At 35.5% G+C, this 16,751-nt stretch overlaps 1 protein-coding gene across 2 annotated transcripts; it reads left to right on the forward strand.

Annotated features, from left to right (window-relative positions):
• Positions 1-5,295: 5,295 nt before the first annotated feature.
• Positions 5,296-8,547, forward strand: LOC145560145 (zinc finger BED domain-containing protein DAYSLEEPER-like). 2 transcript variants are annotated; one of them, XM_081621406.1, is made up of 2 exons: positions 5,296-5,420; positions 6,234-8,547. In XM_081621406.1, exon 2 carries the CDS (start codon positions 6,234-6,236, stop codon positions 8,325-8,327), a length of 2,094 nt encoding a protein of 697 aa, XP_081477532.1. In that variant the 5' UTR covers positions 5,296-5,420; the 3' UTR covers positions 8,328-8,547. The 2 variants fall into 2 exon arrangements, with proteins under 2 accessions (XP_081477532.1, XP_081477530.1); XM_081621404.1 differs by lacking the exon at positions 5,296-5,420 and having other exon boundaries at positions 6,063-8,547.
• The last annotated feature ends 8,204 nt before the right edge of the window (positions 8,548-16,751 follow it).

Genomic DNA, 16,751 nt, shown 5'->3' on the forward strand with positions numbered 1-16,751 from the left:
GGAGCGAATACTGCTTAAAAATATAATGTTAATTGAAAAATAAAACATACAATCATGTTCAAAGTTCTGTTATTTAACAAATGAAAGGGTTTACAAACAAATTTGACTCAAACTATATTCTTTTCGCTTAAGAATTTAGTTATAAATCTATACTATTAAAGACATATATATATTCGTCTCAACAAAGGTTAGAGATATTAAAAATGGTAAGTACCTTGCATTAACAAGGGTGAAGTGCAGAGTATGCTAGATTAACATTACTAGCCTTAGAACCCTGAATTGAATCAATTTGATGATTAACGTTATTAATTGAAATTCAATGGTTAAATAAAGAAATCTACCGTACCTTAAGAGCTGCGAAGAATGCAGAGTATGCTAGATTCAAGAACAATGAAGAGAAAACGTTGGTTTTGTTTTGTATTTTCTGTGTGTATAAGTGTATTGCTTAGTAGTTAGCACTTCTAGGTTAAAAGTGTACTGCAAAGTATGCAAGGTTGTTAGATATTTTTGACAATAATATTACAAAAATATAAAGTATATAAAACATATTCAGAAATATTTTATTTGGGTATATATGGAAGATATTGTCAAAATGGAAAGAAAATCATAAAGTATAAATAGTTTACTTAAAGATTTTGCAAAAAAAAAATTGTGCAGAAATTAAGTAAATGTGAATGGGCCCTTAGTATAAATTACTGTAATAGATGGATAGCATCGTAGTATTAATTAATTTTTAAATTATATTGAGAAATAGTGACGTAGTATGTACTCTAATTTTTTTAATTAATAAATGAATAAAAAAATTATGGATTTTTCAAAGCTATAACCCTTATAATATTAATCGAATAATCCTTGTAATACTAGCCAATTAAGTAACTCTTGTAACACTAATGAAGTAACCCTTGTAATAGTGACGAAGTAATCATGTAACATTGACCGGGGTAACCCCTATAACACTAACGAGGTAACCCACATGACGGATGACCACACCGGAAACCACACTGTGTGGCCAGCCAGGGTAGTCGTCGCATATAAGAATTTGTAATCTTTTATTTAGCTACCATATATTATTACCCGCATGTCAAATATGAATACATTTAAAGACATTAAAATCACAATTTATCCTAGATATAAGGTGCAACTCCAAACTAATTTCTTCTAATTGCTCTGACTATGCTACTTGCGTAGTTGCGTTCGTTACTTTCAAGAACTTCCAAATAGACTAAGCTCTTTCCCAAATTCACCCATAGCCTTATGATGAGCGGTAGTACTGTATTTTTAATTTTACAAGTATGATTGTTAAGTGTATTAATCTGGAGTAGAAAACTCGAATAACTTAAAATATCGTAATACCTCCGTTTTATATTTTTTTTTGCAATTTTGGGGTATTATTTGTGATATATAAAATATTCCAAAATTGCAAAAAATAAAACGGACAAAGGTCCGTAGTAAATGAAAAAGGATAACATTATTTGTATTAATTACACTCTTTAAAATGTGGCATGTAAAAAATAAATAAATAAATAAATAAAAATAAAAAAATAAATAAAAGTTTATCTAAAGTTTCAATAAACAACCCAGATATCACCCAGGATATACAAAACTAGTTATTTAATTGAAACTTTGAAAGTATATAAATACGAAGTACAAACTACAAATTATTCTTCAATCTTTATAAATACATTTTGTATATTTTGTATGTAAGCGTCAACAAGTACATTAAAAAAATCAAATTAATTAAATATCATTGTAATCTTTTTAGAACCTATTCAACCAATAATAATATTATTTTCCTCTTCAGCAACACATGCATGAGCTTATAGTCAAGCTCAATTTCTTCCTGGACCAGGGATGTAAGTCGGACCACCTGAATGTGATGGTGGGGAAGGGTTTCCTTTAGACTTAACCTCCAACTCCTTCATCCATTGAACGTCGTCGTCGCGCTTATAGAGAACGTTTTCATCACCCTTTAAAGGCCTACAATTTCCATGCTCTATAAGAAGGTTGAAGCTCAAGAACAAAATCAAGATCATCAATGATTTAATTATCTTATTATAAGAGAAACTCATTTTTGTGGAATTGCCTAAATTAAAGTTTAGTTTGTTAAAAAAATTAAAATTAAGAACAAGCTAAGGATTTTTGCACAAAACAGAAGAATGGAATGTGATTTAATGCTTAAGATAAGAAGTGTTAATATGTACGTGTATTTATATGCATGTTTTCATGACTTGTGCGTAGGTAAGGACTAAGGAATAACTATTTGATCGCCTTTGACAAGGTACGATAATACCTTGAATAATTGAATATTAATATAACAAGATATATTTGGTAAAAGAAGTAATAAAAGGGTTGGACAAATATATTCAACTTTAAGAAAGTAAGAATTAAAGGGTTGAATAATACTCCCAAAAAAAAAAAAAAAAAAAAACCATAATAAAAATGTTGCACCATTTGCACATTGCACTATTGACCATTTTTCCACCTTTTTTTTCCCATTCAACTACATATCGTAGGGCCAAATTCGTAATGATATACAATAATATTATTGTAGCTATTGTAATCTTTCAATCTAGACCTTTAAAATTTGGTATTAAATCTTGACTTTTTATAGAATTGACTAAATAATCAATGTAATGGTATATTTGTATACAATAAATTAAAATTAGGAAAAAAATATCATCAATAACTATATATTAAAAGACACACAGCGATAACACATGTTATCTCCGGATGTGTCCTTAGTTTTTTTTTAATATTTTAAAAAGATCTTATTCTAAAATTATTACTATCGTCAATTCATTATATAATAATTACTTAAAATAAAAGATTTAATATACTCTATATATTTTAAAAAACAATAATGATAACTAAAAATAAAAAAAAAGGTATATCATAAAAAGATTTTAGACATATTTTACAAATATTATACTACAATAAATATTTTATTATTGATATTATTGACCAAATATATACCTAATTATGTATAATTAACTTTATATTGTGGACATTTCTTTCCAAAATAACTTATTTTAATATATTCTTTTTTCCCTTTTCATTTATTTCCTGTTAAAATCATGAACATCTTAACAAGTATGGCAAGAATCAATATTAATTATATTTAATTAAAATAAATGTGACTTTATAGTGCGATTTTCACTTGCCAATTTCCCTACATACACTAAATTTTTTTATTTACCATAGATTGGGAAAATAGTACATCTTATACGAGTAAATAAAAGTTTGGAATTAGAAATATCTGTTTTTTATTAAGGTACTAGTTTTTGGCCCCGTGCCATGCACGGATTTATAAAGTAAGATTTTTTTAATAATTATAGTCGACTGACATTAAATAGAGTTAATTGAAATAAAATGACTTATGTAATAATTTTATTTTATTTTTTCAAATTTGAATTTATTAATGTCTATCTTGTAAATTCTCAAATTAATATGTGTTGCATAAATAAAATTTTTTAAAAGAATTTAAATTTTTAATAGAATTTTTCAAGGAAAATAAATGAATAGTATTTTAGAGGGAAAAATTTTCACAAAATTATGCCAAGTGTCCCATTTGGTGATTACTTTAGTATATAGTATAGATATTTGGACATGAATTAAGGTATTTTTGGGATTAATATTATTTTCTACAAAATATTATTCCTTTCCACGGGATGCTATATGGATTTAAATAAAAAGTTGGATTTAAGCAATTGTTGAAAATACGCAAACCTTTAGTCAATGTGGTGTATGTAATTATATTGTGCAAAAGTCAAATTGGGAGAAGTGACGGAGATTTTTATATTTACTTGGGATAGGTTCAATGTATATATAATCAAGATTTTTTTTTATATAATTTGATAAATATTATTCATTTAATTATCATCAATCAAGAAACACTTTTGAGTGTGCTTTGCACACGAATGTATACAATAATCTTCATAAAACGATAATTAGGGTCTATTCACATTTACTGAACTGAGCTGAACTGATTGGAGCTGAACTGAACTGATTGGAACTGAACTGAATTGAGCTGAAATGAATATTTTATGAGAGGGGAAAATTAAGAACTGAACTGAACTGAACTGATTGGAGCAGAGCTTAATTGAACTGAACTAAAATTAAGTAAATGTGAATAGGCCCTTAGTGATAAAAAGATGTTTTGTTAAGTCAAATTGAGTAATGATAATTTTAATAGCAACTGTGCATGGCACAGGATCTAAACTAGCCACTTTAATAATATCAACTTTAGACGATTTAATAGTCCCAAATTTTGATTATTCTACCATAATCTCAACTTTCACTTGCCTTTTCTACAATTTCAATTTTATTTATACTTTTAAGACCCATCTTACAATAAATTAATTATTGTCTCGTCTTAATTAAGAATCTGTAACCTTATTGTTATTATCATTTTCACATAATCACATTTATTATTATTATTATTATTATTATTATTATTATTATTATAAAAATATCAAAAAACCTACAAAGTCAATCAATTTACAAGAAACTGGAAGAAATTGGTGGGGAGGCGAGATACAATCTGGGCCCCCACCCCTCTAGCTATAGCGAACCCGATCCTGCTGAAGATGTGAACAGCTGTACGAGCACCAATATCCTGAGCCTTAGCGAACGCTTGAACCCGTTTCAGCAACGCAATACCATCTTTCTCTAATTCCCCCAACGAAGAAAAGGAGAAAGGAAAAAAACCATAGTCAATAGCCCTGCAACGCGCCCTATACTTGTCTCGCTTTCGCTGAGCTGCCGCCGACACAACACGACCAGGAACGAAGTCAGACAACCCCAATCGTGTCAAAGGTGAAGACTCCGTCAAGTAAAAACACATACATCAAGGCCTCTACTCCAAGAATAAAGCAACACATCTGCCGGTTGTAGAGCCCCGTCGTTCCCTCTAGTCAACCTAACGTTGATTTTATTATTATTATTATTATTTTTTTTTTTTGTGTGTGTGTGTGTTTTTTTTTTTTTTTTTTGTGAGAAACACATAGTCACATTAAATAAAGACTTTCTCACATTGCCTCAAAAAAAAACTCTCTCACAAAGCTCACCCTAACTTTTTTATTTTTTTTTAAAAAAAAATAAAATTTAGTACTAGAATAGATATTTAATTAATCTAATTCAAAAACTAAGATTTTTAATAAACGTCGATCCCAATCAGAACGTAAAATAAGATCTCAAAAATATCAACGGTTAGGATGTAGCCAATAAGGTGGGCTAAAATTCTAAGCATTATAAATTTCTATAAATATTAAATATGGACCCCCAAATTGCCTCTAGGTCCAATTTAGGGTTTATCGAAGCTCAAGCCCACTAACTTCTCCTTCCTCCCAAACCCCTTCTTCCCTCCTCTGCAACTTCTTCTTAAACCCTAATATAACTCGGAACAACCCTTCGATTTCACTGTAAGTTTCCCTTAAATTTCTATTTTTTCATGTTTAATTTTTGTATAATCTTGTTATTATTTTCGTTTTTGTTATCAAGTGTATGCTAATTTTTCTGGGGTTTTATAAATTTTGGAATTTTTTAATGGGGATTGATTTTTCTGGGGTTTTGTGTTAGTGTTTTGATAATTTTATTTGTGTCTTGTGTATTTTAGGAGTTAATTTTCAACTGGGTACTGTATTTCTATCTGGGTGTTTATGCCTTATTGCCATTGTTAAATTTGTTGATAAGTTAAGGTCTGAAAGTTGGAAAGATTAGTGATAATGCTAGTTGAATTGGGTTGTGTTTTATTTAGGGTTTTATTGTTTCGATAACAAAGTTAATTTCTATTACAATTTATATTAATGCCCTCAATTTTATACTTTAGTGTAATTCAGTTAAGGGGCTATTTCGTGTCGAGTCAAGATTGTGAACGGTAATTAGTCTTGAGATGTGGAGCAGTCGAAGGCTTTATTGATAATGAATCATGATTGAAATTTTCCTCCAATTTTGTTTAGTTTTTTCTATTATCCTGGATTATTTGATTAATGGCTTCTTTTTATTGACACTTCCACAGTAGTATACTTGATGTTTGTTTTTATTTTTAATCATCATCATCATCATCATCATCATTGATTTATATGGTACATATATGTATGTAGAATTTTGTACTTTGGCCTTATATTGAAAGAATGTTAGCTTTGATGGAAATCCTATGGCACCTCTTATTTCTGTGGGACTTAAAAGTTGATTCAATCGAGTGTTTGATGGGACAATTGCTTGAATGTGTGCAGATGAATGGTATGATTGAAAATGGATCCTTGAATGTCAATGGTAATGGCATTATGAATGGTGATGGCCTCGCTGCAGCAAATGATAATGATGAAGTGACTCCTGAAGTGCAGCCAAATAAGCGCAGGAGAAAGAAGTCTATGGTTTGGGAGTACTTCACTACTGAAAATGTTAGCCCTGGTTGTACCAGAGCTTGTTGTAAACAGTGCAACAAGTCATTTGCTTACATTACTGGAAAAAAGCAAGCAGGCACCAGCCACCTCAAGCGACACATATCCTTAGGTATCTGTCCTGCAAACCGCTCTAAACTGGAAAAGAATCAACTTATTACCTACACACCTCGTTCCCAAAATAGCACTATCACTGCTCCTCCAAGAAAGCGCTGCAGAGCATCCCCTGGTTCAGTAACCATTGCGTTAGACCAAGAACGCTGCATTAATGAGATAGCTAGAATGATCATACTTCATGATTACCCAACCAACATGGTAGAACATCCTGGTTTCGTTGACTTTGCTAAGATTCTTCAACCTAACTTCTCTATGGTAAGTTTTGACTCTGTTCACAGTGAGATTGTGGCTATTTATACGAGAGAGAAGAAGTCACTTGCTGATACTCTTGCCGAAATCCCTGGGCGTGTCAGCTTGACTGTGGATCTTTGGACATCAGACCAAACTTTGGGTTATGCTATTCTGACCGGGCACTTTATTGATGCTGATTGGAAATTAAATTCTCGGGTCCTTAGATTTGTTCGTGTGCCATTTCCAGATTCACAGGTTGCTTTCAATCATGCTGTTGTTTCATGTCTGTCTGAGTGGGGTTTAGGAAGCAAGTTGTTTGCACTTGCTGTTGATCAGTCTTTTGCTGATGAAGCTGTTGTTGGTAACCTTAGGGGCCTGCTTTCTATAAAGAATTCTCACATGTTAAATGGTCAATATTTACTTGCCAATTGCTATGCCCGTGTCATGAGCCGTATGGCACTAGCAGCTATAGGGGCAACGAGAGAAGCTGTTGCCAAGGTTCGTAACAGTGTGAGGTATGTAAAAGTTTCAGAATCTCGTGAAGATATGTTCAATAAGCTCAGACAACAACTTCAAATTCCATATACAGAGAGTTTAGTCATTGATGATCAACGGATGTGGAATTCAACTTACCATATGCTCTCAATAGCATGTGAGTTGAAGGAAGTTTTTTCTTGTCTAGATGCTTCTGATCCTAATTACGAGCTGGCTCCTTCAATGGATGATTGGAAGTGTATAGAAGTTCTTTGTGTCTATTTGAAACTTTTCTTTGATGCCGCCGACATACTTACAACCAAATCCTATCCGACTGCCAGTGCATTTTTCCATGAAGTTTGTAAAATTCAGATGGAGCTGGCTCATGGGGCATTGAGTGAGGATAACTATGTCAGCAGCTTTGTCAGACCTTTGTATGAAAAATTTGACAGATATTGGAGGGATTGTTGTGTGGTCTTAGCTATGGCTGTAGCTATGGACCCTAGGTATAAGTTGAAGCTTGTGGAGTTCAGCTTTGCCAAGGTTTTCGGGGAAGAAGGTGAAATGTGGTTTAGGGCTGTCGATGATGGTTTACATGAGTTGTACTTTGAATATGTTGCGCAGACCTTACCTTTGCCATCAATTTTTGTAGACCAAAGGTATGAAGGATTCATTAAAGCAGAGGCCCATCAAGATGAAGATTCATTGCCTCCGCCTGACGGGCTATCAGATTTTGATGTGTATATATCAGAGATTTCAAGCAATCATCAGACAAAATCAGAACTAGATCAATATCTAGACGAGCCACTATTGCCAAGAGGGTCTCAAGAGTTTGACGTTCTTGAATGGTGGAAGTTGCACCGAATTAAATACCCGACTCTCTCCAAGATGGCTGCTGATATATTGTCAATACCCTTTGCTACTATATCTGGGGATTCTGTTTTTGATACTCTAAGCAAGAAGTTGGATAGTCACAGAAGTTCTCTAAAGCCAGTTACTTTAGAGGCCCTGATTTGTGCAAACAACTGGTTGCAGTTTGGATCACAGCAGAGTTTATCCATGTTAGATTTATCCACAATGTGTATAAAGATGGAAACCAAATAAGTCATTATACGGCAGCTCTATATTTATTTGCAACTTACAGAGGTGTTTTAAGAGCTTTTGGTTGCAACTAGGTGTGGGGCTTTGCCGCTGATCACTAATTTTACCCCAATTTTGAAGATAGTAGGAGTAATATAATACTTTTTAGAACAAGTAATTCTGTGTATCTTGCATAATTCTTTCATTTGATTAGCATTAGTACTTTCATGGATAATTTGTTTAGTTTTATGATGTAAAGCTCAATTTTTTAGAAATCCAAAGAATAAGAATTTCAGGCAATCTAAGTATGTAGTGTCCCATTGAACCAAATTGTTATGAATATATTTTTTTAAACTGCGTATAGGCACAATAAGCAAAAGCAACCAACAAGAGTTGGCTCAAGTGGTAAGCAACTTGATGTCGCTCAAGGGAGGTCTCGGGTTCGAGCCTCACCGTATGCAGAAACTCTTGTTGGGGGACTCACCCACCATAAGTCAGGTGTGCTACCCGAGTCGGATCCGGATGTAGTTGGAGCTAAGCTCCGGTGAACCGGGTGGGCAACCTTAAAAAATGAGGGTCATTACAGGTCACAGATCACGTGAGTACGTTACTAGCACGTGACTGGTAAGGTGGTACCAATGCTTGAACCCTGGACCTAGACTTCAGAGGTTTCATTCTCTTTCCACTAGTCCACCCTTTAAGTTATAATCAATAGTTTAGACCTCCAAAGAAGAATATTTGATACCTTATCAGTCACAGTATGCCATTATGGTAAGGTATCAAATATTTTGTGCGATATTACCATAGAATTTATAACCTTCAGAGTATAAATTTTCATTCATTTCCCGCTAATACATTTTTTCTTCCAAAAAAAAAAGATTTTTTTGACTTTTACTACAAAAAAAAAATCGAAAAATTATCATCAAAACTTCTAAAACTTTTAATTTTACCACCAAAAAAAAATTCTACAAATTGTTTTTACCACCTACCGTCAAGAAAAACCGTTAAATTTAACGATTAAAAATTCTTTTTCGAATTTCATGCGCAAAACATATTCTTCATAGGTTTAGGGGGACATTGAGATCATTTGGGACCAATTTCAGGTTAAAATTGACAAATAAATGATCGAAAATACCTCATTTTGCATGTTTCATGCAAATCAAAATATTTTTAAACACGCAAAATGAGGCATTTTCGATCATTTTTGTAAATTCTGACCTCAAATTGGAAACTCAGAGACAAAATGACCCCAAAACCCGTAAACACCATGTGTTTGACACGAGAAATCGAAGAATTTAAAAAATTCCGTTAGGTTCTTTACGGCGGGTGGTAAAAAAACAATTTTTAATTTTTTATGGTAATATATATATATATATATATATATATATATATATATATATATATATATATATATATATATATATATATATATATATATATATATATATATATATATATATATATATTAGGGGTGAGCATGGGACGGGTACCCGTACCATTAGTACTAACGGTTCGGGTACCCGATACCCAAAATCCCTAAAAGTGATATCCATATCCCGAACCGATAAGTTCGGGTACCCGGATTTTCGGATCGGTTATCGGGTACCCAATAAGATATCCAATAATGATAATTAAACTTAATTATGTAGTTATTAAAATATAATTTACCACTGATCGATTAACAACAATATCATATAATTTTGACCAAATTATTAATAATATTAGGAAATTTTGTCAATTACCAATTAAAGCACGTGTTTTGAAAACAACTACCTATTAAATTTTTTTTTTAAAAGAACTACCACAAAGATATAAAAAGTTTAACTAGCACTACCACTTTAACAATTTTGGCTAAAATCTCCGGTATTTGGGTCTCACTTTTTATCACTTTTAACCTTTATGAAGGGTAATTTAGTTAATTTAGATGATGATTTTATGAGGTAAAGGTAAAAAGTAGAACCTACATGCCGAATATTCTAGTTGGAATTATTAAAGTGGTAGTGCTACTTAAACTTTTTACAACTTTGTGGTAGTTCTTTTAAAAAAAAAATTTTAATAGGTAGTTGTTTTCAAAACACGCACTTTAATTGGTAGTTTTGGACAAAATATTACAAATCATTGATATTTTTATAAAATAATTATATAGTAAAGTAAGAGTTTAGATTTTAAAAAAATAGATTTAAGTAGGGGAAAAAGGCAAAAAAATGCTTATCGGAACGGATCGGGTAACCGTTAATTTTAAAATGATAGCCAATAACCATACCCGATAACAAATTATCGGAACGGGTACCCGAACCGTTATGATTATCGGATCGGGTACCCTAATTTTCGGAACGGTTACGGATCGGTTTTTCGGGTAGTTTTGCTCAGCCCTAATATATATATAAGAAATAAGAAATAATATAATCTGATAGATATTATATTTATGATAATATTTGTCGCAGATTAGGATAATCTTGTATATATTTTGTTATACCTCGTATCCTTATCATAATAGGATTACGACTCTTGTAAACCCCTATATATATTATTAATGGTACACACTCCAATCTGGGGAGTTTTCCCGAAATCTAACATGGTATCGGAGCCAGCGTGACATAAAGGTCACGGGTTCGAATCTCATCCACCCCTCCTTCAAAGTGGAATTAATTCGCGCCAGGTATGGGTGGGCCTGTGTTGCATCCACATTTCAAGCTCAAAGGGCCTTTCATGTGAGGGGGAGTGATAGAGTATAAAACATATTCCTGGGTCTCAACCATCGGCTTAAGCTTTTGGTTGAGTTGGTCCACTAACATGGTATCACAGCTTAGGTATTCGATCTAGCTTCCGCAAAATTCTTCCACTATAATTTTTATTTTTAATTGTTCAACGTGTATTTGCCTTCCCAACAACCCAGATTCTTTCTTTGATTTCCCTCAATATTGCAGTAGCTTTGTTATTGCAATTATTTACGCCTAATCAATGACGAAGGACAGTCAAGAACCTCCACCTCCCCCTCCTCCTACAAACGAATATCATCCAGCTTTGTCAGTGAACAATATCAAGAATGATATTCCGTTGATTCTTGATCGTGAGAAGGGCAAATACTCCAATTGGGTTGAACTCTTTGAGATCCATTGTCATGCATACAATGTCCTAGACCACATTGACCCTAAAACACCTCGACCCAAGGATATGTCCGACGCGTTATGGCTGCGTCTTGACTTCATTGTTAAAAAGTGGATATATGGCACAATCTCACCTGACCTCCTTGATACGGTTCTTTATCGAGGTGCTACTGCCCAACAAACTTGGGATAGAATTAAGGCTATTTTTCAAGATAACAAACATACTCGTGCCGTGTATCTTGAAAATCAATTTAACAATTTACATCTCTCAAATTTCCCTGACATTACCTCTTATTGTCAACAATTGAAGAGTTTGAAAGATCAACTTGCTAATGTTGATCAAGAAATTTCGGAGCAAAAACTTGTTTTACGACTGGTTGCTGGCCTTGTAAAGACCGATTACGACACCGTTGCAGCCATGATTCAACAAACCGAGCCTCTTCCGTCTTTTGAAACGGCACGGTCTCGTCTTCTTCTCGAAGAATCTCGCAAGGCTAATGACACCTCCACGCCTCCCTCCTCTTTTGTTGCACAAACCGGTGACTCCTCCACAGTAGCGTCTTCATCACATCAGCAGGGGAGTAGCCGTGGTGGTGGTCGGGGCCGTGGTCGCGGTGGTGGACGTGGTGGAAAACCAGGTCGAGGACGTGGCAGGGGAAACACTAGCAACTCCAACAATTCGAATAACAACAATTATTCACAACAGCAGCAACAATCTGTTGGCTCTTCTAATTGGGCCGCCACTAATAATCCAGCTTGGGCCCAATTAATGGCAGCTCTCCAAGCTGTCCAACAACAAAGGAGTTGGGCCACACCACCTTCACCCTATCCCACCGCTGGGCCTAGTTCGCAATCTCGACAGCAAGCTCACACTTCCGGATCACAAAATCAGCAGGCTTATGCTACGGGTTCAACACATGGGCCGCCCATGACCCCTACCGAGCTTGGCAATGCTCTCGCAACAATGTCTTTCTCCCAACCAATGATGGATGGTATATGGATTCCGGTGCAACATCTCACATGACGAACAATTCTGGTAATCTCTTGCCCCTATTTAATTTAAGCACTAATAATCACATTTTAGTTGGCAATGGTCACCGCATTCCAATAAAAGGTTATGGTCACACCAAACTATCTAATACACCCCTTACCCTTCGTGATGTCTATCTTGCACCACAAATTATTAAAAACCTTATTTATGTTCGAAAATTCACCACAGATAACTCTGTTTCAATTGAATTTGACCCATCTGGTTTTTCTGTGAAGGACCTTCACACGGGGAGAATTATAACGAGATGTGATAGCTCGGGGGATTTATATCCGGTCACCTCCCTCAAGTCGCCCACAGCCCAGCTTGCTACAACTCTCACTGCTATTTCACCCACCACTTGGCACAACCGTCTAGGCCACCCTGGAGCCTCTTCTTTAAGCTTTCTTAGGAGTAATAATGCAATAAATTGTAATAAAGAGCCTAGCTCTAATAATTTTTGCAATTCTTGTCAGATTGGAAAACACACTAGACTTCCCTTTTATGATTCAAATAATAATACTACTTGTGCTTTTGATATTGTTCATGCCGATCTATGGACTTCACCTATTCATAGCTCGACGGGTCACAAATACTATTTAGTACTTCTTGACGACTTTACTCATTATGTGTGGGCTATCCCACTTTCTTACAAATCTCAAGCCTTTCAAAAATTTCTTGATTTTTGTGCCTTTGTCAAAACTCAATTCGAACGACCAATAAAAGCTTTTCAAAGTGACCATGGTCGTGAGTTTGATAATGACCCTTTTAAAAATTTTTGTATTGAAAATGGTATGGTGTTTTGATTTTCGTGTCCCCATACATCCTCACAAAATGGTAAAGCCGAACGCATGATCCGCACTTTAAACAATATCAAACGCACTCTATTGTTTCATGCCTCCCTTCCACCAAATTTTTGGGTCTATGCTCTTGAAACTGCAACTTATTTACTCAATATTTTGCCAACCAAAACTCTCAAGAACACAACCCCATTTGAGGCTCTATTTCATAAAACTCCATCATATGATCACCTTCGGGTGTTTGGGTGTCTATGTTTTCCAAATCTCTCTTCCACCGCTCCCCACAAGCTTGCTCCTCGGTCTTCCCCTTGTGTCTTTTTAGGGTATCCTAGTAACCACCGTGGGTATAGGTGTCTTGATATTACCTCAAATAAATATATTTTTTCTAGACATGTCACTTTTGATGAACAAACTTTTCCGTACATGGACTTGCAAAAATATAAACTTGAGGACTACAACTTCCTGGGCTTTGATGAAAGATCACCTTTATTAACCCATAATATTCTAAAGTTTGGCAACCCCTTTGGCCCAACTAATCACACTCATGGATCTACAGCTCCATTGGATGCTGGAAATCCAACGACCCAACCAGGCCCACACGTCATGAGCCCAGCGGGTGATGGACACCCAGCGGCCCAAACAGACCTCTCTCCTACTTCCCACAACCCGCCAGCTCCACCTCACTCTCCAGGCCCAAACACAAGCAGCCCGCCCTCTCCTACCACCTCCCTAGGCCCAAACACAAGCAGCCCAGCAAAATACACACCACCTCACCTCCGACCCAACCACACTTCTCAGCCAATTCTTCCTCCCTCACCTCAAATGCAAACGCGTTTGAGACACGACATTGTAAAACCAAATCCGAAATACGCAATGACCAATGTTTCAACATGCCTAGCTCCTCATAAATCCCCGCTTCCCAAGTCCTATAAACAAGCCTTATCCGACCCAAATTGGAATGCGGCGATGAATGATGAATATAGTGCTTTAATTAAGACAGGGACATGGGATTTGGTACCTAGGCCTACGGGGGTGAATATTGTTAATTGTATGTGGCTTTTTAAGCATTAATACAAATCTAACGGTGATCTTGAAAGGCACAAAGCTTGTCTTGTGTGTGATGGCAGGTCGCAGGAAATTGGTGTGGATTGTGATGAGACTTTTAGTCCGGTAGTTAAACCGGCCACTATTCGAACTGTTCTAAGTTTGGCTTTGGCCAAAAAGTGGTCGATTCATCAATTAGATGTCAAAAATGCCTTTCTACATGGTGATTTGCAGGAAACTGTTTATATGCATCAACCCCCAGGTTTTGTTGATCGGAGGGCTCCCTCTCATGTTTGTCGGCTCCGCAAGGCCCTTTATGGTTTAAAACAAGCTCCCGGAGCTTGGTACCAACGCTTTGCAAATTTTCTCATCAAATTGGGTTTTGTCATTGCTAAGAGTGACAACTCTCTTTTTACTTTCCGGCAGGGTGATGATATGACATATTTACTCTTGTATGTTGATGATATTATTTTAGCTACCTCATCTGACAGGTTGCGTGCAGGGATCATATCTCTGTTACAAACTGAGTTTCCTATGACAGATTTGGGTCCTTTGAGCTATTTTTTGGGCATCGCAGTGACCCGGAAACCTTCTTATTTGCTACTTTCTCAGGAAAAGTACGCACAGGAGATTTTAGAGCGTGCAGGTATGGCCTCTTGTAAACCTGCGACCACTCCAATTGACACTAAGTCCAAACTTAGTGCAGATGCAGGACCACCTTTTCGGGATCCTACTCTGTATCGCAGTTTAGCAGGTGCTCTTCAGTACCTCACTTTCACCAGGCCAGATATTTCCTATGCGGTACAACAGGTGTGTCTTTTTATGCACGATCCTCGGGAACCTCACTATGAGGCATTAAAACTCATTCTGCGTTATGTTCAGGGTACCATTGATCACGGTTTACATTTATATCCTACTGCTTCTCATCGCTTGATTACTTACACTGACGCTGACTGGGGAGGTTGTTCCGATACCCGTCGTTCCACATCGGGGTATTGTTGTTTTCTTGGGGACAACCTCGTGTCCTGGTCATCTAAGCGTCAACATACATTATCTAAGTCGAGTGCAGAAGTAGAATATCGAGGCGTCGCAAATGTTGTCTCTGAGGCGTGTTGGCTTCGTAATCTTTTACTTGAGTTACATTGTCCTCTACGGCAGGCTACTATCGTTTATTGTGATAATGTCAGTGCAATCTACCTTTCTGGCAACCCGGTACAGCACCAACGCACCAAACATGTGGAGATGGATATTCATTTTGTTCGAGAAAAGGTTGCTTTGGGACAAGTTCGGGTTCTCCATGTTCCTACTAGATATTAGTTTGCGGACATTTTCACTAAAGGCCTACCACGAGAATTGTTTCTGGAATTCAGGTCCAGTCTTAGCGTACGCCCTCCTCCCGCTACGATTGCGGGGGTGTGATAGATATTATATTTATGATAATATTTGTCGCAGATTAGGATAATCTTGTATATATTTTGTTATACCTCGTATTCTTATCATAATAGGATTACGACTCTTGTAAACCCCTATATATATTATTAATGGTACACACTCCAATCTGGGGAGTTTTCCCGAAATCTAACATAATCGTCTACCGTTTGCTTCAAAAAAAATATAGTCAGTTCTCAAGCAAATAAATGGAGACACGGAGAGTATGTTAGAAAATTGATTTTGCCTTTTTGTGTACTATACTTGTACCGTTGTACGAAGTGTACCAAATGCACACACGTGAACATTATAGCCATAGCCCATAGGTCAATTATTACTATTGAAAGCATAGTGTTACGCTTATTGTAGGTCTCAATTAGGGGTGTTCAAAAATTGGTCTGGATCAAAAAAATAATCTGGACCAGGCCGGACCAACCTTGGATCGGGCCAAACCATATTAACCGGTTCGGTCTCTGACTCTCTGGGCCTAGAAATTTATTTCTTCGGTCCTATTCAGTCCAAAACCCCCATAAAAACCGATCTTAAATCAGAGCAATTTTTTCCTTAAATTTATGCATAAAATCTTAGATAATGGTTAAGATTATTCTTAATAACCTTTGTAAACTTTAATTATAGAGCATTTTTGTACTTAACATACAAAAAAAAGACACTAAAGTAAAGTTTTTCCTATATTTTTTTTGGAGTTTTCCATAATATTATTAAAAATTTAGCATTTTAAAAATAAAATTCTAAAATCGACTCAAAGTGGCCCGGTCCGAATTCGGTCCTAGTTTAATTGGTCAAGTCTTCAGCTCATGAAATTAAAATTTTAGGTCTTCGGTCTGGTCCGGGTCAACCCGGTCCGGTCCGGTCCTATGAACAGCCCTCTCAATAATGACACTGTTAAACATCTTTCAACAAATCATATCTCATAGTTGATCAACTATGAGATATGATATGTTCAAAGATATGATTTGAAACTTCAGAAGGACTGAGTAACTTGTTAAGGGAATTTTTCGTATCTAGATTTAGGTGATCAATC

The sequence above is a fragment of the Chenopodium album genome, chromosome 9, assembly GCF_948465745.1.
Source record: "Chenopodium album chromosome 9, dcCheAlbu1.1, whole genome shotgun sequence".
In the NCBI taxonomy this organism is placed as follows: Eukaryota; Viridiplantae; Streptophyta; class Magnoliopsida; order Caryophyllales; family Amaranthaceae; genus Chenopodium; species Chenopodium album.

Coding starts and splice junctions, on each gene's coding strand:
- LOC145560145 (XM_081621404.1), top strand. CDS start 6,132: ATGTTAGCTTTGATGGAAATCCTATGGCACCTCTTATTTCTGTGGGAC.